This window comes from Ovis canadensis, chromosome 5, assembly GCF_042477335.2.
Source record: "Ovis canadensis isolate MfBH-ARS-UI-01 breed Bighorn chromosome 5, ARS-UI_OviCan_v2, whole genome shotgun sequence".
NCBI classification, from domain to species: domain Eukaryota; kingdom Metazoa; phylum Chordata; class Mammalia; order Artiodactyla; family Bovidae; genus Ovis; species Ovis canadensis.
Window position 1 is genome coordinate 31,395,265 of NC_091249.1, and position 26,157 is coordinate 31,421,421.

Here is a 26,157-nt window from a genome sequence, read left to right on the forward strand (position 1 = left end):
TAGGCATCTTGGACCCATCCTCTGCCTTCCCCGGTCCTCCCTGATTTCCTCACCATCACAACTCCTGCTGAATCCTCTTACTGTTCCAGTCAGTAAGAGCAGGTTTTTGTGGCTTGTCACCACAGTCTCCAATGGAAACACTCAGTCCCCAATCCTTGGGATCGGGGCTTAGCCCAACTCTCACTGAATCACAAAGGATCACGCAGGGAATTCCCTGGTGGTCAAGTGGTTATCACTGGCCACTTTCACTGCCTGGGGCTCAGTTCAGTCCCTGCTCTGGGAACTAAGATCCCTCAAGCTGTGCAGCATGGCCAAAAAAAAAAAAAGGACCGTGTAATGTCCAGGGACTGATGTCCAAGTAGCAGCACTGTCTGTAACTTCCGAAACTTTTCTTTGATGTTGGCCAAGCACAAACAAAGTTTTTAAAAAATACAAAATATAGGGACTACCCTGGTGGTCCATGGTTAAGAATCTGCCTTCCAATGCAGAGGACGTGGTTTTGATCCCGGATTGGGGGACTAGATTCCACTTGCTGCAGAGCAACTAAGCCTGTGCACCATGACTACAGAGAAGCCTTATGCACCGCAACTAAAGATCCCAAGCTTGGCCACTGAGAGCCAATGCAGCTAAAGAAATATTTTAAAAATTACAAAATACGCATACCTGCAGATGCAGTCCAGAAGTTGGCTTCATAATCATAAACATAGACTTTTTGATTCACTACTAACAGCAATACTGAACCAGCAAAATGTGCTGACGTCACTTCTGGTGTGCCAACCTAAGAATATGATATATACCACGATATCAGTATGTGCAGCTCTTCAAACATCGAATTCAGAAAGCAGTACTTCTAAACAGGCATCCCAGGAATGTTTAGGTCAGCGAGAGTTGTTTGGGGTCCTAGATACTGGGAACGATGCATCCTGGGGATCAGCTGAAAGAGGAACTGGGAGGTTGGTATTAGTGTTGGGTGTCCCTGGGAGTACCCAAATTCACTCCATCTCCTCCCATATCAAAACCTTCTCTGCGAGGACTTTGCTGCCGGCCCAATGATTAAGAATCTGCCTGCCAATGCAGCGGACCCAGGTTTGATCCCTCGTTGGGGAAGCTAAGATCCCACATGCCATGGGGCAACTAAGCCTGTGGGCCACAACTAGAGAACGGGCTTGCTGCAGCTAGAGAGAGGCCCGCGTGCTGCAATGAAAGATCCCATCTGCAGCAAGCAAGACTCCACGTATTGTTCTATGTCTATCTCTCCACTGCTGCCTTGTAAACAGGTTCATCAGTACTATCTTTCTAAATTCCATAAGCTGGCATTAATATACGATATTCGTCTTTCTCTTTCTGACTTACTTCACTTTGTATAATGGGGGTCTAGGTTTCTCCACCTCATTAAGACTGACTTGAATGTGTTCTTTTTTTTTTATATATAGCTGAGTAATATTCCATTGTGTATATGTACCACAATGGCAGTTTCTTTAAAAACTAGGAATAGAACTACCATATGACCCAACAGTCCCACTAGTGGGCATACACCCTGAGAAAAGCATAATTGAAATAGACACATGCACCTCAGTGTTTGTTGCAACACTTTTTACAATAGCTAGGACATGGAAGCATCCTAGATGTCCATTAACAGAGGAATGGTTACAGAAATTATGGTACATAAATAAATATTTTTTAAAAGACCTTTTCTGAGGACAAAGCCTAATGCATCAATAATGAATGAGAAATATAACTGATCAACGCAACGTGTCACTTATCAGAAAAACTGGGACTTATCATGTAGTTCAGCCCGTAAAGAATCTGCCTGCAATGCAGGAGACTCTGGTTCAATTTCTGGGTCAGGAAGATCTGCTGGAGAAGGGATAGGCTACCCACTCCAGTAATCTTGGACTTCCCTGGTGGCTCAGCTGGTAGAGACTTGGGTTCAATCCCTGGGTTGTGGGAAGATCCCCTGGAGAAGGGAACAGCTACCCACTCCAGTATTCTGGCCTGGAGAATTCTGTGGACTGTATAGTCCATGGGGTCACAAAGAGTCGGACACGACTGAGCGACTTTCACTTAGCTATCAGAAAAACTGGTATGAATATTTTAACAGATGGTAGAACCTTCTGGAGTATAAGCGCCAACCATCAGATTTCTCAAGACAGCTACTGAGAGGGTACAGGTTTTTCTGTTTTGGTTGACGGTCATTTGGGGAGGTCCTAAAATCAGTGCATGTCATGTATCACGAAACCAATTATAAAGAGCTCTTGGGAGACACCTGATTCTTTTTTAAGGGAAAAAACAAGTATCTGTTTTGGTAGTAAGGGCAGAATAGAATCAACACTCCTTCCAGATTAGGAAGTACTCTCAATGTCTTTAAGTCCCCAAACTAACAAAACCACAGTAGTATGCACACGGCGTTCCCAGCTATATCTAACCCTATGTGCCTGCTCAGTCACTTCAGTTGTGCTGGACTCCCTGCAACCCCATGGAATGACACCCGCCACGTTCCTCCTGTCTATGGGATTTCCCAGGCAAGAATACTAGAGTGGGGTGCCATTTTCTTCTTCAGGGGATCTTTTCCACCCAGGGATTGAACCTGTGTCTCTTGCATTAGCAGGCAGATTCTTTGCCATTGTGTCACCAGGGATGCCCCTATATCTAACCCTAAGTATTTACTATTTCAAGCATCTCTCAGATGGTTCAACAACATAACTACCTGCATTGACGTAGGGATGGAAAACGGAATGAGACTACTCTCAAAGTTGTCCTTTGTGAGAAAAATTTGTCTTCTGAAATAAACAATAAAAGGTTTCAATTAGGAAAAAAAGTCAATGTCAGGCATTTTTTAAAATGTTCCATTCAAATAAAATTCCTTTAACAAGCAACCAGAGATTTATTTATCTATCTGTCTACCTACCATTATCTATCATTGTCTATTTAGCTATTGCTCATCTAGTTATTTTTTGCATGAGTAAACCTCTATAGCATGGCTATTTGACTTCTTGAGATAACATTAGTTGAAAAGTGTGACTGCATCAAAAATAAAATTATATGAAATGTACATTAAGTCCCGGCTTGTTCTGCTGAGGATGAACTTCAGGTTCGTCCTTTATTTCACTCTCATCCCACTAAAGTAAAGGCTTTCATGTCAGGAATGTGACAGAAAAAAAGAAACAGCATGTTCCCTTAGGCAGGTAACTTTTAAGAGGCCAAAGGCCATGCATGAACATGGTATATTGTTTCCTTACCCAGATCTCTTTCTCTTGCCCGCCTCTGAAAGAATTTTATGGTTTTAAACAGAGAGGAGTTACTGAGTTAATTCCTGTGTATTTTAAAGTTTCCGTTTCTACTGTGAATGGCACTGTTCAAGCCTCTGTGACAAGCTGTACTGTAATTATTTTAGTTATCTTTTCACCTCTTGCTCTCCAGTTGGACCCCAACTGTGGACTCCCTATAGGCTAGCATCTAGCAACAGAGGACTGAGCTGTCTTTTTTCTTAATGTTTGTATAATCAAAGAACAAGGGTGAATGTAATGGTTTGATAAAAAGGAAGGAACGATATCTTACCCTAGATACAGGGCTAGGGTTTTCTTACAAGGATGCTTAATCAAGTGAGTTTTCCCAGATGAAAAATACAGGCGGTCCTAGAAAGAGAATCACAAATTTTTAATCCCTATCAATCCTAATAAACACCTGATGAAAACAGTTCCCTAGTGGGCAACATGGAACAGTTCCCTAGTGGGCAACTTCAAATTCAATAAAGACACTTAGCCCTCGTTCTGTCTGAAAGTGAAAGAAAGTGAAAGTCGCTCAGTCCTGTGTTCTATCTACTTCATCTCAATTATTAATAGCTTTTTAGTGACATGGGAGAGGTTACTGCCTACTTCAAAAGGCAATAGTAAGGATTAGTTAAGTAATATTCTATGCCGCCCACAACACTGACACCCAAGAAATACTAGGAAATACTCGTTCTGATCCAGCAATAAAAGTGAAGAATGAAATGTTAACTATGGAGCTATCTGTGTGCGTGGTCAGTTGCTTCAGTCATCTCTAGACTCTTTGCAACTACGTGGACTGTGGCCCACCAGGCTCCTCTGTCCATGGGGATTCTCCAGGCAAGAATACAGGAGTGGGTTGCCATGCCCTCCTCCAGGAGACCTTCCCCACCCAGGGATCGAACCCGTGTCTCCTACATTGCAGGCGGATTCTTTACCCACTTAGCCACCTGGGAAGCCCATGGAGCCACATAAGGTGTTAGTTGCTTAGTCGTGTCTGTTTGCAACTCATGGGATGTAGCCTGCCTAGCTCCTCTGTCCATGGAATTCTCCAGGGAAGAATACTGGAGTGGGTTGCCAGACACATACCCCTTGTATTTTCTCTTCGACAGGAAACACCTTTCCTGTCCTGAACGTGCGAATACTAGAGGTGAGACAAGAAAATACCTGTCAGTATTTACTAAGTATTCAGCGTGACTCCTACCAGGTTTCCTCTGGGTTAATGGTGCAGTACCAGTTCTTGAAGCTTCTAGGATTATGGGAGCCCCTGGAGAATCTGATGAAACAGTGAGCCTTCCTCACCTGGAAAGAGACTTATTCATAGGTAAGAATGGAGACATAATTCCTCAGAGCTCATCACGGGTCATTTCCAGACTGACTCCAGATTAGAAATACTCCTGGATTTTGAGGGAGTGGTTTCTGGCTAGGGGGATGGGAAGTTGTTGGTGGCTGGGAGAATGTTGGTCCAGTTTACAGCAGATAAAGTAAACTGGGACTTCCCTGGTGGTTCAGTGGTTAGAAGTCTGCCTGCCAGTGCAGAGGATGGGTTTGATCACTGGGTTGGGAAGATTCCACATGCCAGGGAGCAACTAAGCCCAGGTACCACAGCTACTGAGCCCGGGCTCTGGAGTCTGTGCACATCAGTGAAGAGTAGCCCCCACTCTCAGTAACGAGAGAAAACCCACCTGCAGCAACGAAGATCCAGCACAGCCAAAAATTAAATTAAAAAAAAAAAAAAGATTCTGCCATCTACAGCAGGTTCTCAGTCTTGCATGTGAGTTAGAAGCACATGAAGGTCCTGATAAACTGTAGATTTCTGGGCTCCACTGCTGAGTCTCAGCAGATTCAAGGATCTGCAGTTCTAACAAATCCCCAGGTAACAAGAACCAGTGTGGGGAAATGGGAGGATTGGATGGTACCAATCTTTCCAGACTTTGAGACACATCCAGCTAGCAAGTTTCACCTGAAAGTCCTACTCCCCACTGCCCTATTAAAAGCAAGTGTGTCTTTTTAATTTTACTGTGTATGTTTTCACTTCTATAAAGTAAGGTTAAGGAATCACTCTGCTATGAAATTGTTGCAGTGATCAAATGGGAGTATGTACCAGAAATACATTCTCTACTTCATCGTTAAACAGGGTCCTCTGAATGTACAGCTTATTACTGGCAGGAGTTCCCTGAGGGTTGAAACTGGGCTTTAGGATCTGTCCAGTGCCTGTGGCACCTCATGTATGATATTCGCTAATCTAACATTTACTGAAATGAAAACATTTTGGGCAAGGAGTGAATCAGAGAAACAGTCAATGCCCCATGGAGTTAATATCTTAGTGACAGCAACAAACAAGAAAGTAAGTGTAACAGAAGTTAGTGATTTATAGAAGCAGCAGCTACAGGGGAGAAGTGCAGGGAAGTGAAATCGCTTAGTCCTGTCTGACTTTTTTGCGACCCCATGGACTGTAGTTTACCATGCTCCTCCGTCCACGGGATTTTCCAGGCAAGAATACTGGAGTGGGTTGCCATTTCCTTCTCCAGGGGATCTTTACGACCCAGGGATCGAACCCGGGTCTCCTGCATTGTAGGCAGATGCTTTACCACCTGCGCCACCCGGGAAGTCTATAGGGGAGGGGGGGTCTTTAAATAAAGCAGTGTACTATTTAAGTACTATCTGAATAAAGAAGTCACGGAGAAAAATCCGGAAGCAAAGCGTCCCAGGCAGAGGGAGAAGCAGGCGCCGAGTCTCCCCTGTTCCTCAAGGGACCGGTGGCTGGAAGCAGTGATTCAGGGGTGGGCAGGAGCGACATCAGTGGTTGTCACATCCTCAGAGGACCCTTGGTGATGCCTAGACACATTTGATTGACTGTCAAGTCTGGGGAACGAGGTACTATTGGCATTGAGTGGGTGGAGGCCAGGGACGCTGCTCAACATCCTACAATGTACAAGACGGTCTCACCCCAGAGATTGATCTGGCCTTAGATGTCAGCAGCGCTGTTGAGGAACCCTGGGCCAGACCATGCGAGGAAATGAAGGCTGCACAAGGAAATTGGTTTTTATGCCGGGTGCCACAGGGAAGGGGAATTACAAGGTCAGATTCGTTTATAAACAACTTTGGCTGCCAGGCACAGCCCAGGGTAGTGGTGGCGGAGGTGGCTTGAAGGCATCGGAATCAGGCTAAAGTCTTTAAGTGGCAATGGGAGGACTTGGTGATGGGCTGGAAGGCATGAGGTGGGAGAGAAAAGTGGGTATCAAGTAAACTGGGAATCCTCAAGGAGGTTGGGGAGCGGAGCATCTTTCCTAGTTTGCGCCCAGAGGAGTCTGCCCCATCCCCGACCCCTGGCAGTACCCCAGGCCCGGAAGGGCAGCCCCACCGGCACAGCGGCTGAGCTTTAACCAGCGGGCAGAACCGAAAGGTGGTCGCCACCACCAGCATTAACACCAGCATCTCGCTCCGGCGTTGCCTCCAATACGCAGACTCAACTGCCGCGGGGAGACTTTTCACAGCCTGGGCATGCGCACCTTGCTCCCCAGAAAGCCCGAAGCCGACCTTCTCAACAAGCCCCGCCCCCAGAGCTTGGGCATGCGCACACGGCCGCCCATGGGCAATCTACCTTTTCTGCACTCCCTTAGCGTCTCCCGGGAAACCCGAATCCACCAATCGTGACGCGTCCAGAGTCTGAGCATGCGCATATCACCCAAGTTCCTAAACCTGTTTGGACTAGGCTGCCCAACTCGTTCCCGAAGCTGCGCTTGCAGCCACGCTTTTCTCTTTCTAGGGGCCATCATTCGTGTCCACAGCCCTCCCCGTGATTCGAAGGAGGCTTGAACGCGCTGGCTCAGGTCAGTTCAGTCGCTCAGTCGTGTCCGACTCTTTGCGAGTCCCCATGGACTGCAGCACGCCAGGCTTCCCGGTCCATCATCAACTCCCGGAGCTTGCCCAAACTCATGACCATCGAGTCAGTGATGCCATCCAACCATCTCATCTTCTGTCGTCCCCTTCTCCTCCTGCCTTCAGTCTTTCCCAGCATCAGGGTCTTGTTCAATGAGTCAGTTCTTCGCATCAGGTGGCCAAAGTATTGGAGCTTCAGCTTCAGCATCAGTCCTTCCAATGAATATTCAGGACTGACTTCCTTTGGGACTGACTGGTTTGATCTCCTTTGCAGTCCAAGGGACTCTCAAGCGTCTTCTCCAACACCACACTTCAAGCATGCTGGCTAGGAGATCGGAAAAGGTGGATGTGACGAGGTATCTTGAAAATTCTAGCTCCGCGCTGTGTAGGCCCCGCCTCCACTCTTCCATGTCCCGCCCCCGCAGCCATCCGTTTCCGGCCACCCCTCCCGCGGGCACCCAGACACGCGCCGGTCGTCACGTGCGCCCCAGCCAGGCCCACGGAAATGACGCAAGTCTTACGCGCCGCCAGGATGGCCGGGCCATGGCGGGGGGCACAGGCTGTGTGCGGCTGTGGGGAGCTGCAAGGTGTTGGGCGCTTCGGCGGCCGTTACTGGCCGCCGCCGGGGGGCGGGTGCTGACTGCGGCCAGAGCTTGGTTGCCCAGAGGCCAGAGGGCCTGCGACGCCTCGCCTCCCTGGGCGCTGTGGGGCCAAAGCCCCGCGGCCGCTGGCCACTGGAGGGGACTTTGGGAGGCGAATAACCGCAGCGGCGGCGGCGCCTTCTCGGGAAGCGAGGATGCCTCCGAGGGCGGCGCGGAGGACGGGGCCTCGGGCGTGGGAGGCAGCGCGGGCGGCGGGGAGGGCCCTGTCATAACGGCGCTGACGCCGATGATGATCCCGGACGTATTCCCGCACCTGCCGCTCATCGCCGTTACTCGCAACCCAGTGTTCCCGCGCTTTATCAAGATTGTTGAGGTAATGAGCGCCCCTCCGTAGGCCTCCGTTTCCCCATGTCTGCAAGCCGCGGGTTGGACCAAGGGATCATTTACCACCTTCATACCCCAGCAACTTTTTCCAGGAGCGAAGCTTCTCCAAGGCCTGGAGTTCAAGTACTAGTCTTCCCAGCACTAGCTCCATGAACTTGAGCTAGATTCCTTCCCCTTTCAGATCCCTGCAGGAAAGTTGAATCCAGTGAGTTTAGGATTGTCCAATAGACTCCCAGTCATAGGAATTTGGTGCCGGGAAGGATCAGAACAGTCTTGCCGCTCAGTCACTTCTCTGCGGGTCTCGGTAGCTCACTCTTCCCACAGGGCTATCTGCCTTCCTCATAGCTTCATTATATGTTCATCGAGGTCATGGGCCAGGTGCGGTTGTAAGACTAAGGGACACAGCAGTGAGCAAAACGGACACACATTCCTGCTTTTGGAGCTTAGGTTCCAGCGGGGATTAGAGAGGCATAAATAAGAGTAGTAAGTTATTCTGTATGGGGAGGTCATTAGTAGTACAGAAAATGATTGAGCGAGAAATTGTAGAGGAATTTTAGGAGGAAGGTGGCCGGAGGATGTTGTCAGGGATTTATTCATTCAGTAGAGTGTTCTTTGGGCTTCCAGGGTGCCTCGAAGCGGTAAAGAATTCGCCTACACTGCAGGAGACGTGAGTTGAGTCTCTGGGTGGGGAAGATCCCCCTGGAGGATCCCATGAACAGAGGAGCCTGTTGGGCTATAGTCCATAGGGTCCCAAAGAATTGGACACGCCTGAGCAATGCAGTCAGGCAGAGTGTTCTTGACTTGTTACCATGTAGCAGGCTGAGGATTCAGCAGAACAAGTTAGACACAGCCCTTTGCCTCAGGAACTTACATTTTGGTGGAAGAGAGTAAGAGCCATGGCTTAGGGGGCGGGGCAAGTGGACCGGGGTGATGTAATAGAAAGCAAGAGTGCAAGGAACTGGAGCTTTTTTTTTAAATTTATTTCTTGGCTGTGCTTGGTCTTCGTTGCTGCACTCAGGTTTTCTCTAGTCGCGGCAAGTAGGGGCTACGCTTTGTTGCCTTTTGAGGGTTTCTCACTGCAGTGGCTTCTCGTTGCACAGCACGGGCTCTAGAGTGTGGGCTCAGTAGTTGCTCTCGGGCTTAGTTGCCCCACAGCATGTGGGATCTTCCCGGACCAGGGATTGAACCTGTGTCTCCTGCATCAGTAGGTGGATATTTAACCACTGGACCATCTGGGAAGTCCAGACCTTGAGTTTTTAGAGTAGGAAGAACCTGAATGCCTGCTTTCTTCCCCACCCCCGCCCCCATCTTTTCTTTCATGATGTGGAAACAAGTCTGTGGAGGAGGTTATCTGTTAACTGTCTGAGCAAGGTCATCCAATGAATCAGCCTTGTCTGCATTCACCCTCCTCCCCTCACACTCCCATCTTTGCTGCATAAATCTCAGGGATCCCTTGGAAAGCAGAGGGACAGCATTCAGTCAGCAAGCGGGGGACAGAAAGACATCCCCACCCTGGAACTGCTGATTGCGTACGTTTGAGCTGCCTTTCCAAGGGCATTCTCTGATGTTAAATAGTGATTACTGGCAGGCCCTAAGGCCAGACCTTGGGGGTTCACATCCTGGTCCCTCTGCCCCCAGCTTGATAGCCTTGAGCAAGCTGTTCTCTGGGCCTCCATTGCCTCATCTGTGAAATGGGCAATCCCTCATTTCTTAGAGCTGTGATGGGAGGTAAATGAGGTCACATGTAGGGGACTTAGAAACATAGCTGCTGCTTCATACGCCTTCATAAGAAGTGGCTGCTGTTTCCTCCATGGTGTGCTTCTGACACCACAGAGATGACCCTTGGTGGGTCTTTTTTTCATCCTTGTCTCCCACTGCCAGCTGTCCTCTACCCTCCAGGCCTCTGGGGCCAGGACTGTTTGGCAGGTATGGTCCCCTCAGCCTTGCAATGTGGCACCTGCCTCCTATCCCCAGTGCCCAAGCAGGGATAAGATTCTTTCAAGAGACACTCTCTACCCGCCTAGGACTAAGCCGAGAGGGTTCTAGGAGTTGATGCAGATGGTGTGAGGTTGGCTTGTGGAGCTCACATGGAGTATTTCTATTGCTGTACTCAGTCACTCAGTTGCGTCACACCCTCTGCTGCCCCATGGACTGCTCTGCTGGGCTTCTCTGCCCATGGGATTTTCCAGGCAAGAATGGGGTTGCCATTTTCTCCTCCAGTTCTATTGCTGTTACCTTGCAAATAAGGAAAAGGAGTCCTGCCAAAGGGAGGGGCCAGGCGTTAGGATGCAAGGGTCAGGGCACTCCCCTGGTGGTCCAGTGGTTAAGACCAGGTGCTTCCAACGCACGGGGCACAGGTGTGATCCCTGGTCAGGAGACTATAACCCTGTGCTGCTGCTACTAAATTGCGTCAGTTGTGTCTGACTCTCTGCGACCCCATAGGCGGCAGCCCCACCAGGCTCCCGTCCCTGGGATTCTCCAGGCAAGAGTACTGGAGTGGGTTGCCATTTCCTTCTCCAGTGCTTGCAAGTGAAGTTGCTCAGTCCTGTCCGACTCTTGGACTGTAGCCTACCAGGCTCTTCCATCCATGGGGTGTCCCAGGCAAGAGTACTGGAGTGGGTTGCCATTGCCTTCTCCGATAATCCTGTGCAGTGTGGTCAAAATAGAGATGCAGCAGTCAGCTGTTAACAGAGGAGAAACTGGGAGCCTCCAGAGTGCTTAATAAGTAAATCTGAACTTGTTAGTAAAGTTGGGATTACTCTTGATGGTGAAGTTGACCCTGTCTGTGGCTAACTTGCTCCAGTAGCGTCTCCTCATCAGTGGCCTCTGAGTGTAGGCCAATGACTCTTAAGTTTGGGTGGGTCAGGTACCTCCTGATGAATGTCCTGGGCCTTTATCCTGGAAAGAATGCCTTTAGAGTGTCAGGAATCCCCATACCATGTGTTCATGGAGTGAGCTAGCACTGCTTCTTAAAGTCTGGTCCCTGAAACAGTAGCATCCCCTGGGAGCTCGCTTGAAATACAGAATCCCAGGCCCATTCCAGCCCCCAGCAGATAAGATACTTTAGAGGTTGGGGCCCAGCCGTCTGTTCTTAAAAAAAAAAAAAAAAAAGCCTCCAGGTGATTCTGATTCGTGCCAAAGTTTAAGGGTCATTAAGTTGAGTTCAGGTCTGGCCTGGGACCTGAAGGGAATCGTTTGAGCCCTAAGGACATCTGTGCTCCTCCCCAGCAGCTGTTTCCTGAGAAACATGAACCCTCTATCTGCCAATAAAACAACATGAGAATGCGCTGTGATTGAGGGGGCCGGGGTCGGATGATCATTATATGTGATATAGATGGGATTGGGATATCCATGAAAATTAGCCTGTGGAGTGTGTTGCAGTTGAGTTATGCACATTTACCATTGTCCTCCTGACAAGAGCAGAGGGTTTAGACTCTCAAGGCAAGGCATTTCCCCGCAGAACCAGCTCTGGGAAGGGGATGTGAAATCAGTTTCTTGGCTCTGGCTGTTCATCTCCTTTGAGTTTTCCTTTTAGCAAGAGGGAAAAAATCTAAGGAGTGCAGCTCGCCTGCACTGCCCCATTCCATTCTCCACGCCCGTCCTCTCTTTTCTTTTTGGTTCAGGAGTTCTTGGACCATGTAGGTTAGTCCTGGATCAGATCAGTGCATCTCCAGAGTGTAACACTGAAAATGCTAGAGTTGCTGTCAAAATATCAGCCAGAAAAACCCACCGTGTTTCACTTTGGGGTTGTTGTCATACTAGGTTAAAAATAAGAAGCTGGTTGAGCTGCTAAGGAGGAAAGTCCGCCTTGCCCAGCCATATGCCGGCGTCTTTCTAAAGAAAGATGACAAGTAAGTGTAATTTCCCCCTCACCCTTTTGTTGAGACCACCCTGGAGTGTAGCTCCCTACAGAGCCCGATCGGTAGAGTAGCCTAGACCTCTGGCCCTTGACCTGAAACAAACCTAGCAAAACCTACGGGGGACAAGACCAAGAGCTGAGCATCCTTTTTTAGATAGGGCTACGATTCCGCCTCGAGCCCTGAGCCTTGTGTGTAGTTCAGGTAGGGGGAAATTAACCTCAGGGACCCCCGGTGTCAGCCCAGGGCAAGGCCACTTCAGAGCAGAGCTAGGTGGGCAGGTGTGGGGGCTCAGGACTCGTCCGCCTCACTTCTGGGTAGGACTTAGTTCCACTTCGGAGTCAGAAGGCACATTCTAGGCCAGCTCCGAAAGAGGCAGTATGGAACCAAAGGCCAGGTTCCATGTGGCCCTGTCTGCCTGTGTGCAGTGACCCTGCATCCCAGAATGCCAGTGGGAGCCAGGAGGTCAAGGCCAGGATGGGTGTTTCTCTGCTCCTGAGAGAGCCAGAGCACCTGTGCCCATGTGCCCCGTGTCCCTCTCCCTCAGCAATGAGTCTGACGTGGTTGAGAACCTGGATGAGATCTACCACACGGGGACGTTCGTGCAGATCCACGAAATGCAGGACCTGGGGGACAAGCTGCGCATGATCGTCATGGGACACCGGAGGTGCGGGGACGGGACGGGAGGAGTGGCTGCAGCTGGAGGTGGGTCCCCATCCCCAGTCTCAGGGCCCTTCTCTTAAAGCAGTACTCTGGGTGGTCAGGGAGAAACCATCTCTCACGCTTATTAGTCCACAAAGCACCACAAAACGGAAGCTGGCATGTTGCCGTGTCTCCCATGTCTGGGTGTTGGCCCGCCATCCATGTCTGCAGCTCCATTCAACTTGGCAGGTTGCGGGGTTTTTTGGTTGGTTGGTTGGGGTTTTTCTTGACTGTGCCACATGGCATTCAGGATCTAGTTCCCCGACCAGGGATGGAAGCCAGGCCCCCTGCAGAGGAAGCACAGAGTGTTAACCACTGGACCGCCAGGGAAGCCCCAGGCTGTGGCTGTTCACTCACCAGAGTACCCCTGCCTCCACTCTGCTGAAGGGCTGCATACATCTGTAAGCCCAGTCTAACCCTCTGTATTATTATGGCTAGTTAAGAAAAACCTATAAGATGGGCTGGATTGAAGCTGAAAGGAATAGACTAGTTGTTCACGTGTTCCAGGGAACATTGGTCTCCCAAAGATGTCTTGTGATCCTGTGCGTGTGGGAGACCTTTCAGGGTCACTAGCCATTAGGCTGTAAGTGTTCAGAAAAGCCTCTTACTGGAGATGCTGGTGGGGGGTTTGTTGACTTGAGAGCCCTCTGTCCTTTTTTCTTACAGTCTTTAAAAAAATATATTTATTTGGCTCTGCTGGCTCTATGTGGTAGTATGTGGGATCTAGTTCCCTGACCAGGGATCAAACCCAGGCCCCCTGCATCGGGAGTGCAGAGTCTTAGCCACTGGACACCAGGGAAGTCCCATGGAGCCCTTCTCTCTCACCCTGCGGAGCGCACCTGGGAAACAGCCTGGGTCAGCAGCGCATCTGTGGACCATCCAGGTGGCTGCACTGATTCCCATACCTGTCTTCGTGTTAAGTCTGTTTTAGGAAAGAGCCTGCACCTTTGTCTCCTGGGAGGAGTCATGGTGTAGGAGAAACAGAATAAGGTGCAACCAGAATTAATAAAGACACGGGCAGCTCCTCACTGCCCTGCTCACCTGCAGGGTGCCTTGTAGAATGAGTCCTGCTGGCTTCTGAGGCCAGGTCGCCCCAGGGCTCACCAAATCCCCACCGCCTTTTCTCTGTGCACCCTGGTGGTGTCTGCCGGGCGCTGAATCCGCACCCCTGGTAGTTCTCAGGCCTGCTCTTTAAGAGAGTGCTGTTAGCCTGCCGGGTAGCAATGAGCCAGCACGGCGGTGGCACCCGGCCTGTTGTCTGCCGGGCCCTCGGGTGTGAGTGGAGCAGCAGGTGAGGGACCCACCTTGGGGAGCTCACCCCAAGTGGGGAGAACAGGTCACGAGCTGAATTCTGATGGTGGCGGCAGGTGCTTTGTGGGGGAAGCAAAAATGGAGGGCGGTGCTGGGTGATTGTGCAGGTGGGGCTGGCCTTCGCGTTGAGAGGTCAGGGAGAGCCTCTTGCTGGAGGCACCCTTGATCCTGAACGGTGTGCAGGAGCCACTGTGGGGTGTGCTGGAGGCTGGGGGAGGGGCAGGCAGAGTCCTGGATGAACCCTGGAGGTGGGCTGCCACTGGCTTCCTCTTTCCCGGAGGGTAGTAGGTGTTGGAATGGATGGGTCGGCTGGAGTCCGAGGGTGGAGGTTCTTGGGTTCTGAGACGGCGGCGAGCCTCAGGCCTGGTGGCTGCAGGGGTCTGGGCCCAGCAGGCCCTTCAGCCATGGACACCGTGGAGGAGCATGCAGGCAGGATCCCCCCACCCCACCTTGGTGGTGGTTTTACCCCCTCCTCCCGTCTTCAGGGTTCACATCAACCGACAGCTGGAGGTGGAGCCTGAGGAGCCCGAGGGCGAGAACAAGCAGAAGCTGCGCAAGAAGCTCAAGCGGGGCAAGAAAGAGGCAGAAGAGGACGGGGCCACCAAGCGGCCGCTGGAGGTGGTGGTGGGGCCTGGTCGCAGCCCCGCCGGCGAGGTGCTCATGGTGGAGGTGGAGAATGTGGTCCACGAGGACTTCCAGGTGACGGAGGAGGTGAAGGTGAGTGCGAGGGTGTCGGGGGGCAGAGGGCCGTGTTCCCCCGGAGTCCTGGGAGGAGCCAGCTGCCAGCAGGTGGGAGGTGGGCCGGGGCCTCAGCTGCTGTGGAGGAGCCGGCTCCAGCGCAGAGAGGAGGGACCCGGGGGCTGCAGCTCCCTCTGGTCTGGTGACCCACGCTTGGGGCTTCCCTGCTCACTAGGCGCTGACTGCGGAGATCGTGAAGACCATCAGGGACATCATCGCCTTGAACCCACTCTACAGGTTGGTCTTGTGCGCTCTCTCCTGGAGGCCAGGCTAGCCTGGGCGTGTCCTGCTCGAGGGGCTCCTGAGGCAGCCCGGGTCGGGGGAGCAGCTTCATGCTTCAGCTGTCGGCAGATGGGAGGGCGTGTCAGGAGGGTGGCTGCCTTGGCGGTTGGCGGCCTGGTGCAGCGCCGGGTCCCTTGCAGGGAGTCAGTGCTGCAGATGATGCAGGCCGGCCACAGGGTAGTGGACAACCCCATCTACCTGAGCGACATGGGCGCAGCGCTGACGGGGGCCGAGTCCCACGAGCTGCAGGAAGTCCTGGAGGAGACCAATGTGAGTGCGGCCGGGGGCCTCCCTGACTGGCTGCTGCTCTTGGGCGGTTTCACGTTAGCCCGCCCCCTTCCATCTGCCCCCGACCCCTGGTCCTTGGTAATGGCCACGCGGTGTCCTCCTGGGCGGTGCCTGTCATTCAGTGGGTGGCGTGTTTGGGTTGTCCCCACACTCAACATTAGAAGCAGTGCCTCTGCCAACGTCCTCGTCCCCACAGCCTGCAGGCCTGCAGGGTGTGGCTGGAGCCCTGGGTCCGAGGGGGCCGGCCTCTCGGATTTGAGGAGGCGTGGCCTGCCCACCCGCCAGGGCTCATACTTCTTGTGCCCTGCCTCCCCTGTCCCCCAACCCTCGGCCTGCATACATGATCTTCCCTTTCTCGGCAGATTCCAAAGCGGCTGTATAAGGCCCTGTCCCTTCTCAAGAAGGAGTTTGAACTGAGCAAGCTGCAGCAGCGCCTGGGCCGGGAGGTGAGCGGAGGTTGCGAACCCATGGCAACATCACATTGGGGCCAGGAGCTGTGCGCAGAGTGAGAGGTCCCCTGACTGTCCAGGGAGCTCTGGGGGAAACCTAGAAATTGGGAGGCAGCCTGGGAAAGGTTGAAGGGACTTTCCCCATACTTGGCTTGCAGAGGCCTGCCTTGGCTGCTTGGACTGTCCGTTTCCCTTTTCCAGACTTAGGTCACTTTAATCATTTAGTTTTTAAAAAAAAATTTTACTGGAGTATAGTTGACTTACAGTGATATATTAGTTTCTGCTATACACCAAAGTGAATTAGTTATGCAAATACTCTTATTTGAGATTCATTTCCACCATACACCATCATATCACTTGATTCTATGTTAGGTAAAAAAGTTGTATTACATCTTTTATTGGAAAAGCCACGAGGCAGCTGTCATGCGAAAGTGCAGGGCAGCATGTCCCGGGGCAGGCGCCAGTGTTGAGCCTGTGTCCTGCTGTGTCAGCTTTTAGAGGGTGACACCGCTTTGATGAGTGTGGGGGACATGCTGGCATCAGGTCCGGCTTTCCCTGGTTGTAATCAGGATTGAAGGGCGGATCCCTTCCTCCCCTGGAAGTTGGGGTCACTTATCACGAGACCCGTGTGCAGGGAACTCCAGGTTGAAGGTGAGGGCCACTGGAGGCTGGGTGTCCCAGGTTTGTCTCCTGGGTCCCGAGGATGTGGCAGGCCCCCGGGCCTCGGCCCCCTCCTCTGGTCTGACAGTGGCCTGGGCCCCATAGGTGGAGGAGAAGATCAAGCAGACACACCGCAAGTACCTGCTGCAGGAGCAGCTGAAGATCATCAAGAAGGAGCTAGGCCTGGAGAAGGATGACAAGGATGCCATCGAGGAGAAGTTCCGTGAGCGGCTCAAGGAGCTCGTGGTCCCCAAGCACGTCATGGACGTGGTGGACGAGGAGCTGAGCAAGCTGGGCCTGCTGGACAACCATTCCTCCGAGTTCAAGTGAGCAAGTGCCGAGGGGCCTGGCGTGGGGGCCAGGATTTGACCCTGGAAGGCCAGGACAATGGGGGGCCCTCGGGCATGTTCCTGTCACCTCACGTGTTCAGTCCTCTCGTGTGGTCCCTGTAGGGGCCGGGTCTCTGTCGCCCTTGTTTCACAGATGAAGGAATTGCGGCTTGGAGAAGTTAAATCAGTGCCCCTGCCCCTGGGCTGGTGGATGGGAACGGATTTGAAGCCAGGGACATTGGGCTGCAAGCCCGTGCCACCCGTCAGGACCAGGAGTTCCCAGGGCCAGTGCCCTGCGGCCAGCCCCTCCCCTGACCTTCGGTCCCCTGGTCTCCTCTGGCAGCTTTGAGAGTCAGAAAACGAGTGTCTTCCTGTTCTTGCCTGGCCATTGTTCTCCTGTGCAGGCTGGCTGGGCGTCAGGGTGGCTGCTAAGGGGTCAGGGGACCGTGCGATGCTTCTGACTCTACCTGGGCACTGCTCCGGGACAGCTGTGTGGGACAGCGCCTCAGAGGGGCCGGCTTCCCGGGCGGCTGTGTTAGGCCCCTGTCTGATCAGGGTGTTTGGAGAGGTCTGGTCTCTTGCTCAGGGACCCTGGAACTCCCTGGTTTCCCCAGATGCTGCAGACCTGTAACCAGAGACATTCCCAGCTCCTCTCCCTGGGGCAGCAATACCTTCCCCACGTTCACATCAGGGTGGACCACACACGTAGTGCCCCAGACACCATCGACTTCTCTTCCGGTCTGGAGGCAGAGACCCTCACTTCTGGTGTGATGAGAAGGATGGGTTCCTTCTGGAGGCCTTGGGGGAATTGTTTCTAGCCTCTTCCAGCTTCTTGGAAACATTCCTTGCTCCCAGCCCATCCTTCTTCAGAGCCTCTCTCCCACCTGTGCTTCTCTTGTCTGGCTCCTCCTCTGACTGCCCTTCCTGCCTGCTCCTCCTCAGGCCCCTTGAGAGGGGGTTCCTCTGTCCCTGGCTCACAGCTCCAGGCCTCAGTTTCCCCACTTGTGCTGGGTGAGGTTGTCCTCATCGCTGGCCCCTCCTGAGCTGTGGGACTCTGAGCTGTCCCCATGCTCACTGAGCCTCTGGGCCAGGAGCTGCGCTCACACAGGCAGACCTCGGGACACTGCAGGCCTGGTTCACGGCAGGAAAGTGAGTCATGTGAATTTTGTTGGTTTCCCTGTTGAGTGTAGAAGTTATGTTTACCCCATACTGTAGTTTAGGTTTGCAGTTGCATTCTGTCTAAAAAAAGGAAAAAGTATGTTACATGCTTTAATTAAGAAGTACTTTATCACCTGCTGAGGCAGAGTTAGTACAGACCTTCACGGTATAAAACACACGGTGTCTGCCTGGAGCAGTAGGTGAGGCGGGCCGGCCTGTCGAGCGCTCTCTGCAGCTCCATTGTTGGATGCCTGGGTCGCAGTGCCTGGGTGTGCAGCTGGGGAGTCAGGTGGCGCGCAGGGCCTGCTCACCGGCCCTCACCTGTCCCATGTTAGCGTCACCCGCAACTACCTGGACTGGCTGACGTCCATCCCGTGGGGCAAGCACAGCAACGAGAACCTAGATCTGGCGCGGGCCCAGGCGGTGCTGGAGGAGGACCACTATGGCATGGAGGACGTCAAGAAGCGCATCCTGGTGAGGCCCCACCCAAGCCCCGCCCACACCCTCACACAGGCCCGGGGCCGCCGGCCTGGGACCCAGGACTCCCCGTGCAGCTGGGGAGACCCGGAGGAGCCCCCTGTGAGTCTGGGCTCTGGGAGGGGCTTGGCTGTGGCAGGGCTGGAGTGGTGTCAGCAGGGGCCTGAGGCACCAATGTTGGAGTGGCTCAGAGGTGCCAGGGGCCGCCCAAGGCTCCTGGATCCACCAGAGGGATAAAAACGCTCGTGAGAGGAGGAAATGGGACAGAGGCATCTGGCTGAGGGCTGGTGGGCCTGGCATTGGGGTCACCCCCCAGTCAGTCCCTACATCCCCCGGCGCCTGCTCGTCCTGTTGGTGCCACAGGCTGTCCCTCCCTGTGACAAACCAGTCTGGTCAGCTTGGCGCCTCCAGGCCAGGCGCTCCTAGCCATGGGGAGCCTCAGGCCAGGTGGGCCCCCTGCCCTTCAGAAAGTCCGGCGCTGCCTCATGCAGCTGCCTCTGCACGCAGGAGTTCATTGCCGTCAGCCAGCTCCGGGGCTCCACCCAGGGCAAGATCCTCTGCTTCTATGGGCCCCCGGGCGTGGGCAAGACCAGCATCGCCCGCTCCATCGCCCGTGCCCTGAACCGGGAGTACTTCCGCTTCAGTGTTGGAGGCATGACAGATGTGGCCGAGATCAAGGGACACAGGTAGGTCCGTCCCCCCCGCCCCCAGAGCTCACCTCTCCTCCTGTCAGCCTGCCTTTTCCTGGGTCTGTTCCTGCTCTGGTATCATGATGGGGACAAGCAGCAAACTGCACACAGGAGTAGGTAACTGAAAAGGTGTTTATTGACTTCAGGCCCAGCTCGATCAAGGTGCTCAAACATTCGCTCAAAATCTCGGCTTCTCGGTCACTGGGAGAGCCTCTTGGCCGGGCTGCCAGGCTCCAGCTCACATCCCACCAGCTCAGCTCCCCACAGCACTGGCCGAAGTTCGGGAGCTGTGTCATGGCCTCAGGCCTGCGCACTAGAGTGGGAGGTCTCCCTGGTGAAGACTCAGAGCCTGTCTTGGTTCTCTCCTCCCTTGTCAGGCACAGAGCGGGGGCTGGCATTCCCTGTGTGCAGGCTCTTACAGCCACCTGGTCCTTGCATGGCACCGTTCAGTGGGACGTTCAGGGTGTTGTGTGTGTTGTGTTCCAGGGCTTCCCGCCCTGTTGGCCTCTGCAGAAGGTGGGTCTCTGAAAAGCCTGGCTCAGTGAGACACAAGCACAACAGATACATGTCTGCTCCGAGCTGACTTGGAGCATACCTTTATCCGGTGGTGTTCAAAGAAGGGTTAGATCTGTGTCTAAATTACTTTTCTGGTTTTTCTAAAAACACGGACAGTCCTGAACACTGGGACCTGCAGGTCTTCCTGGCAGCAGTCCTCCTGAAAGCATGTGCCAGCTGGGCCCTGGGCCTGGTGACCCCGGGGACCCAGGCATTGGAGACATTGCTGCCACAGGCCCCAACTGCTCCCCACTCTCTCCTTTTGCTGAGTCAGGCCATGCAGGCTGGGTTTTGCTATCTAGGGGGATGAGTCTGAGTGAGACTTGGCTGTGAACCTGTTTCCTGCACTTCCTGCCTGAGCTGGGGGAGGGACCCTCCAGCATCTGGGTGATCTACTTCTCTGCCCACCTGCACAGCACGGAAGCATTTATCTTCTGCTGGGCCCCCCATGCTGCCTGTGTCTCCTCTGGGCGGCTCTCTGGGGGGGGCCCATGTGTCTCACATGGGTGTCTCCGAGCTCCAGGGAGCTGGGCCTCAGGCACTGGTGTGGCTAGCCCAGGTGTTGGGGCACCCACCGCCCCGCCTTGCCCTCTTCCCTAGGCGGACATATGTGGGTGCCATGCCGGGCAAGATCATCCAGTGTCTGAAGAAGACCAAGACGGAGAACCCCCTGGTCCTGATAGACGAGGTGCGTGGTGCTGGGGGGTGGGCCTGGCTGGGCGCACACCCATTCCCGAGGCTGGACGTGGGCCCTGGGCCTTCCTGGCCCCCAGCTCTAGGTGGCCCTGAGCAGACGGAGTCTGTATTCAAGGTGAAATCATGGTCCCTGCGGTTTCCATGGCGCCAGTCACAGGGTGGCCTTGCTGCTCCCAGGCTGTCTCCTGACATTGGCGCCCCTGCCCTGGAGGGCGCCGTCCCTGCCCCAGCCTCACGGTTGTGCCGGCCCCCCTGCTCTTCCTTCTGCTCTGGCCTTCCCCAGCCCTGACCCCTGGCTCTGTCTCCCATTGGGGTGTCTGGTGAGCAGGCGCTGGGGCAGGACAGGGGCCAATACCCCCGCCCACTCCTGCCCCTTCAGGTGGACAAGATCGGCCGGGGCTACCAGGGCGACCCCTCATCTGCGCTGCTTGAGCTGTTGGACCCTGAGCAGAATGCAAACTTCCTGGACCACTACCTGGACGTGCCCGTGGACTTGTCCAAGGTGTGTGTCCTTCCTGGGGCTGGGCCAGGGGGGATGGATGGGTACCCTGTTCCCCCGCACCTCACGGTCCCACCCCCAGGTGCTGTTCATCTGCACGGCCAACATCACCGAGACCATCCCCGAGCCACTGCGGGACCGTATGGAGATGATCAACGTGTCAGGCTATGTGGCCCAGGAGAAGCTCGCCATTGCTGAGGTGAGACATGCGGCCCTGGGCTCAGGAAATAGCCAGGTGCTCCCTTGGGGCCAGGCCCTTAGCTAGAGCTCAGGGTACTGCTCAGGGGCTCTCGTGCCAGAGGGACAGATGGGATGGGGCGGGATGACGAGAGGCAGATGAGGCTGGTGTGAACCGTTCCTGCCAGTCACACCTCTGACACTGAGGCGCAGGGGTGGGGTCCCTGCGCTTGCCGGTTCCCACTGAGGGGCCTGTGAGTCAGTGTGGTCTTGACTTGGCATCCAGAAATAGCATGAGACCCAGGGTCAACGCTCAGAGCAGAGCCCAGCCCCCAGCTTGGATACAGGCCCCAAGTCCCTGGCCTCTTACCTCAAACTGACCAGGTGTCAGTCAGGGGTTCCCACCATCCCCTCCTCGGTTTGATAATTTGCTGGAACAGCCTACAGAACTCAGGAAGTGGGTTTATTCACTGTTACCAGTTTATTATAAAGGATTCAACCAGGGAACAGCCAAAAAAGAGACACTGGGGCGAGGAGTAGGGAAGGACCCATTTCTCAGGTTATTGATCAGATCCTTGGTTGTGTGTGATTAGCCCCCCAGCGCCCTTCCCTCCCTGGGGGCAGAGACCTCTGTCCCTCCAGTTTCTCGGTTGGTTCTTCTGGCCCCCAGCCAGCTATGCTAATAATTACCTTGTTATTCTTAGTGTTCTGGAAGGGGCTTTTCTTGAATAAGAAGGGCTGCTCTTCTTGTCCCTGTCACTTGGGAAGGCCCACGGGTCCTGGAAGCGCTCGTGTGGGAATTCTCCTGTCCCAGCACTGCAGGCCGTAGAACCAGAGCAGGAGCCACCTCTGCAAGCACAGTGCTGAACACAGCACAGCCCCACCCGTGGCCTCAGGGCCCCACCCCATCTTGGGGTCCTGAGTTCAGCTCTGATAGGAAGCCCCCGCCTTTAATGTCACACGTGTGGCTGGTGTCCAGGCCCGGTCACTCGCAGCTGTGGGCCTTACAGGGAGGCCATGGTTCCCAGTTCTGCGACCACCTGCCTGGCCTTTTCCTGGTCCCAGGCTCACCCAAGGTTCAGGCCTCTGCCTGCACCTGTGGTAAGAAGCTTTTCCTGGGTGGGGAGTCCTTCCCTTCTGGTGCCCAGGGGTGCGGCAGCTTCGCTAGCCTGCAGTCAGCAAAGCCAGGCTTCCTTCCCAGCGGACTGTATTTCTCACGTAGCGTTCTCTTTCTAGAATGGGCTTGAGTGAACTCGTCCCCTTGAGCCTTCTGCAGCTGTGACTGAAGCTGGCTCCCAGTCTCTGTGTCCCCTGGCAGGGTGGGCGGCGAGAAAAAGAGCTCTTGGCTGAGGTGGTGGCAGGGGTGCTGGACTCCCCCCAGCCTGGAGACTTGACTGGACAGCGGAGGGGCAGGCTTGGCGGAGTGGGTGGAGGGCTTCCTTCAAGGCCCTGAAGGAGGAGGAAGATGAGGACTATGGGATGCATCGGGCCTGTGGTCAGTGTTCAGGACTGACTGTCCAGCCATTGCTGTGTGGCAGGAGTGACCTTGGAGCCTGTGACCTGCTCCCCATCCCTGCCTGTACTGGGCAGCAGCTACTAACCAGTCTCAGTATGAGGAGCAAGTCTAGGGGATCAAGGAGGCCTTCCTGGAGGAAGAGGCACCTACGATGGCACCTGGAGGGAGGGCAGGAGTCAGATCTGGGCAGAGGCTAGAGCCTTGGGAGCATGTGGAGGTGGCAGGCCAGTGTCTGGAGGTCCCAAGCCCTCTGTTCAGGATCCTGGCACCCACCAGGATCGCTACCTGCACCTCACGTCCTGGCCTTGCTGACTCCTCACCCTTTGGGTCTTGGCTTAGGCATGGCCTCCTGGAGCAGCCTCCCTGACACCCTGTCATTGCTGGATGACTTCCAGTGGACAGAGGCTCGTCAGGGCAGGCCCAGGGTATACCTCAGTGACCTCATCTACCCAGCCAGGGGTCTTGGAAGGCTGGGCGGGGGGTCCCAGAGGCCCTGGGGATCCTGACGGCGGCTTTCCTCCTCCCCGTAGCGGTACCTGGTTCCTCAGGCCCGTGCCCTCTGTGGCCTGGACGAGAGCAAGGCCAAGTTGTCGTCTGACGTGCTGACCCTCCTCATCAAGCAGTACTGCCGGGAGAGCGGTGTCCGCAACCTGCAGAAGCAGGTGGAGAAGGTGAGCTGCCTGCCCAGCAGCAAATGGAGCCTGGGACTGTGATGGCTAAAGTGGGCCCAGCCAGACAGGGGACGCATGCCACAGTGGGTGCCCAGGAGTCACAGCCACAGACAGGAAGCAGATGGTAGGGTCAGGGCTGGGGGTGGGGAACGGGGAGGGAGTGCTTAATGACCAGGGGGTTCTGGAAGGATGGCTGGACGCGAGCCCCCATGCACTTCTGCCACCGAGCTGTCTGCTTACAAATGGCTCAGATGGTTTTAGGTCATGTGTGCTTTACAAACTAAAAAGTCAGAAAGCGAGCGGAGATGAGCTGGGGTCAGGCTGGGGACGGGAGGGTCCTGTGGCCTGGCCACCCCCCAGCCCACCGTGCCCACGCAGGTGTTACGGAAGTCTGCCTACAAGATTGTCAGTGGTGAGGCTGAGTTTGTGGAGGTGACGCCCGAGAACCTGCAGGACTTCGTGGGGAAGCCGGTGTTCACAGTGGAGCGCATGTATGACGTGACGCCGCCTGGCGTGGTCATGGGCCTGGCCTGGACGGCCATGGGTGAGTGGCCTCTGCACCTCCAGGAGAGGTGGGCGCGCTCACCCTGGGGTGCTCTGAACGCCCTTCCCTGCTGGTAGGAGTGCGCAGGGCTGATTCGGGGACCCTGAGGTGGCCGCAGTGCCGTGAGCTTTGAGTTCCTGGTTTTCAGGTTTGCCTGAAGGAGAGCCCCTCACAGCCGCAGGGGCAGCTCTGGGTAGAGGGTTCAGGGAACCCTGTCCAAGTGGCCTCGCTGTGCCCACTGGCCCTGGGGTCTGGGAGCTGCAGTGTGGTGGCAGAGCAGCTCAGGGGCTTGTGTAGCTGAGATGGAGGTCTGCAGGCAGGCAGCGGGTGTCAGAGGAAGTAGGCTGAGGACATGGAGTCTGATGATCTGGGCTGTACTGAGATAGCTGTGCTCCTGAGCCTGCAGGCTCTGGCAGGCAGGTACTGTCTTCAGTTTTTGTGTAACCAGGTCTGTTCCTGCAGCTCCACCTGCTGCCCCGAGGAGGTGGCTGCAGGGACAGTGTGAGCACTGGGGGTGAGGAGGTTCTAGGCTGGGATGAGCAGTGTAAGGAACTTTACTGGGAAGTGCTGAGCAGGTGGTTGGGGCAGCTGTCCTGGAGTCTGGGGCTGCCCTGGTTCATGGCTCTGCCCTCGGGTCCCCAGGAGGCTCCACGCTGTTTGTTGAGACGTCCCTGAGACGGCCGAGGGACAGAGACAGTGACAGTGACAAGGGGGACAAGGATGGGAGCCTGGAGGTGACGGGCCAGCTGGGGGAGGTGATGAAGGAGAGCGCCCGCATCGCCTACACTTTCGCCAGGGCCTTCCTGATGCAGCATGACGCCTCCAACAAGTTCCTGGTGACCTCGCACATCCACTTGCACGTGCCTGAGGTGAGGCCCACCCTGATCCTTCGCCCTGGGTTGCACGCCTGCCAGGCTCCCTGCCCACCTGCCCGTCTCCCCGCAGGGTGCCACCCCCAAGGACGGCCCAAGTGCCGGCTGCACCATCGTCACGGCCCTGCTCTCCCTGGCTCTGGACCGGCCAGTGCGGCAGAACCTGGCCATGACGGGTGAGGTCTCCCTCACAGGCAAAGTGCTGCCTGTGGGCGGCATCAAGGAGAAGACCATCGCGGTGAGTGTTGCACCGGCTCAGAGAGAGAGACCCAGACAACGTATGGCCATCACAGCCATCACTCAGGGCTGACCTCACCTCCAGGGGAAAAGGCAGGGTGACAGGCTGAGTTTAGATGGGGAAAGTGACGCTCTCTGGGCTTAAGGATGGACCCAGGGTTGCCTGGCCTGGAGCCTCTATTGAGCTGACAACCTGACTCCCCACCCCTCGCCCAGCAGTGGTTGATCCAGCCCATCTCAGCTCCTTCCTTGAGGTTGAGACTGGGGTCTCCCTCTCTGCCCGGTGGCTGAGCACCGAGAACGTGGCTGCAGGAGACAGTGGTAGAGCCTGGTCTCCCCCGGTGTGTAGGTTGGACTGTGGAGGCAGCCCTTTGTCCTGGGTTTCCCCTGTTGGGCTGAGGGATTCCTAATGGAGCCCCACTGTCTCTGAGCCCCCACACACCTCACTGTGGCACCCTGGTATCTCAAAAGAGAGTGGTCCCCAGAGGCTGTGGCGAGGGAGACACGCCAGGCAGGGTGTGTGGGCCTTGCTTTTCTCACCTGTAGAGTGGGAGCTTCCATGGGCCACTAATCCCTAAAGCAGTACATGGGAACCCCCATCCCCCAAGGAGCAGTCAGGCTGAGGAACAGGTCATGCAGTGTGGGGACTTTCAGCTCCTATGCATTTTTAGGTGCCAAACCTCAAAATGTAAAGCAGTGAGTGAGTCTTGTGATTGACCTAAGAAACCATGTACATCACACTGCATGTATTTCCAGGCCCACTTGGGGTTTGGGAGCATTTAGGCTGTGAGCACTTGAGGAGAAGCCTGAGCTTCTGGCTCCCCAGGCTGCCAGAGTGGAGGCTGATGATAGTACCTGGGGCCTGTTTTCCTCATCCCTGCAAGGCAGGGCGGGCACCAGGAGTCTGGCTCCCTGCCCAGCCCTCTCCTTCCTCCACTGACCAGCCACCCCCTCCCTCCCAGGCCAAGCGTGCTGGGGTGACCTGCATCGTCCTGCCAGCTGAGAACAAGAAAGACTTCTACGATCTGGCTGCCTTCATCACTGAGGGCCTGGAGGTGCACTTCGTGGAGCACTACCGCGAGATCTTTGACATCGCCTTTCCGGAGGAAAGGGCCGAGGCCCTGGCGGTGGGGCGGTGACCACAGCCCTTGGTACCCTTGGTGCTGCTGGGCCTGGCCCCTGCCAGAACTGCACCCCTGGAGGGGCTCTGAGCAGCTGAGCCCCAGGAAGCTTGGGGGAAGACTGGAAGCCCGATCTTACTATGACTCAATCAGTGTACTTAATTATGATTAAAAACCGTTTCCAGTACTGCTTGT

General features: G+C 54.9%; 2 protein-coding genes and 1 long non-coding RNA gene across 3 annotated transcripts in view; 1 reads left to right on the forward strand and 2 right to left on the reverse strand.

Annotated features, from left to right (window-relative positions):
- CATSPERD (cation channel sperm associated auxiliary subunit delta) overlaps window positions 1-6,704 on the reverse strand; it is a 35,469-nt gene extending 28,765 nt beyond the window's left edge. Inside the window, exons 1-5 of the mRNA XM_069590312.1 lie at window positions 6,631-6,704; window positions 4,356-4,410; window positions 3,559-3,635; window positions 2,708-2,780; window positions 664-778 (exon numbers count right to left, since the gene is read on the reverse strand). Coding sequence (XP_069446413.1) covers window positions 664-778; window positions 2,708-2,780; window positions 3,559-3,635; window positions 4,356-4,410; window positions 6,631-6,704 — 394 coding nt within the window. The remainder of the gene's footprint in view (window positions 1-663; window positions 779-2,707; window positions 2,781-3,558; window positions 3,636-4,355; window positions 4,411-6,630) is intronic.
- A 264-nt stretch (window positions 6,705-6,968) lies between these two features.
- Window positions 6,969-26,149, forward strand: LONP1 (lon peptidase 1, mitochondrial). Its single transcript, XM_069591388.1, has 18 exons — window positions 6,969-8,123; window positions 11,897-11,985; window positions 12,539-12,658; window positions 14,490-14,721; window positions 14,918-14,979; window positions 15,165-15,294; window positions 15,675-15,758; window positions 16,527-16,747; window positions 18,244-18,382; window positions 18,893-19,071; window positions 20,230-20,317; window positions 20,705-20,827; window positions 20,907-21,023; window positions 23,048-23,188; window positions 23,567-23,732; window positions 24,375-24,601; window positions 24,678-24,842; window positions 25,804-26,149. Exons 1-18 carry the CDS (start codon window positions 7,467-7,469, stop codon window positions 25,978-25,980), a joined length of 3,117 nt encoding a protein of 1,038 aa, XP_069447489.1. The 5' UTR covers window positions 6,969-7,466; the 3' UTR covers window positions 25,981-26,149.
- On the reverse strand, window positions 21,460-24,399 carry LOC138441031 (uncharacterized). The gene is made up of 2 exons (XR_011257216.1): window positions 23,054-24,399; window positions 21,460-22,312 (listed from the first exon to the last, which is right to left on the reverse strand). It is a non-coding gene; the product is annotated as an uncharacterized lncRNA (long non-coding RNA).
- Window positions 26,150-26,157: the final 8 nt, after the last annotated feature.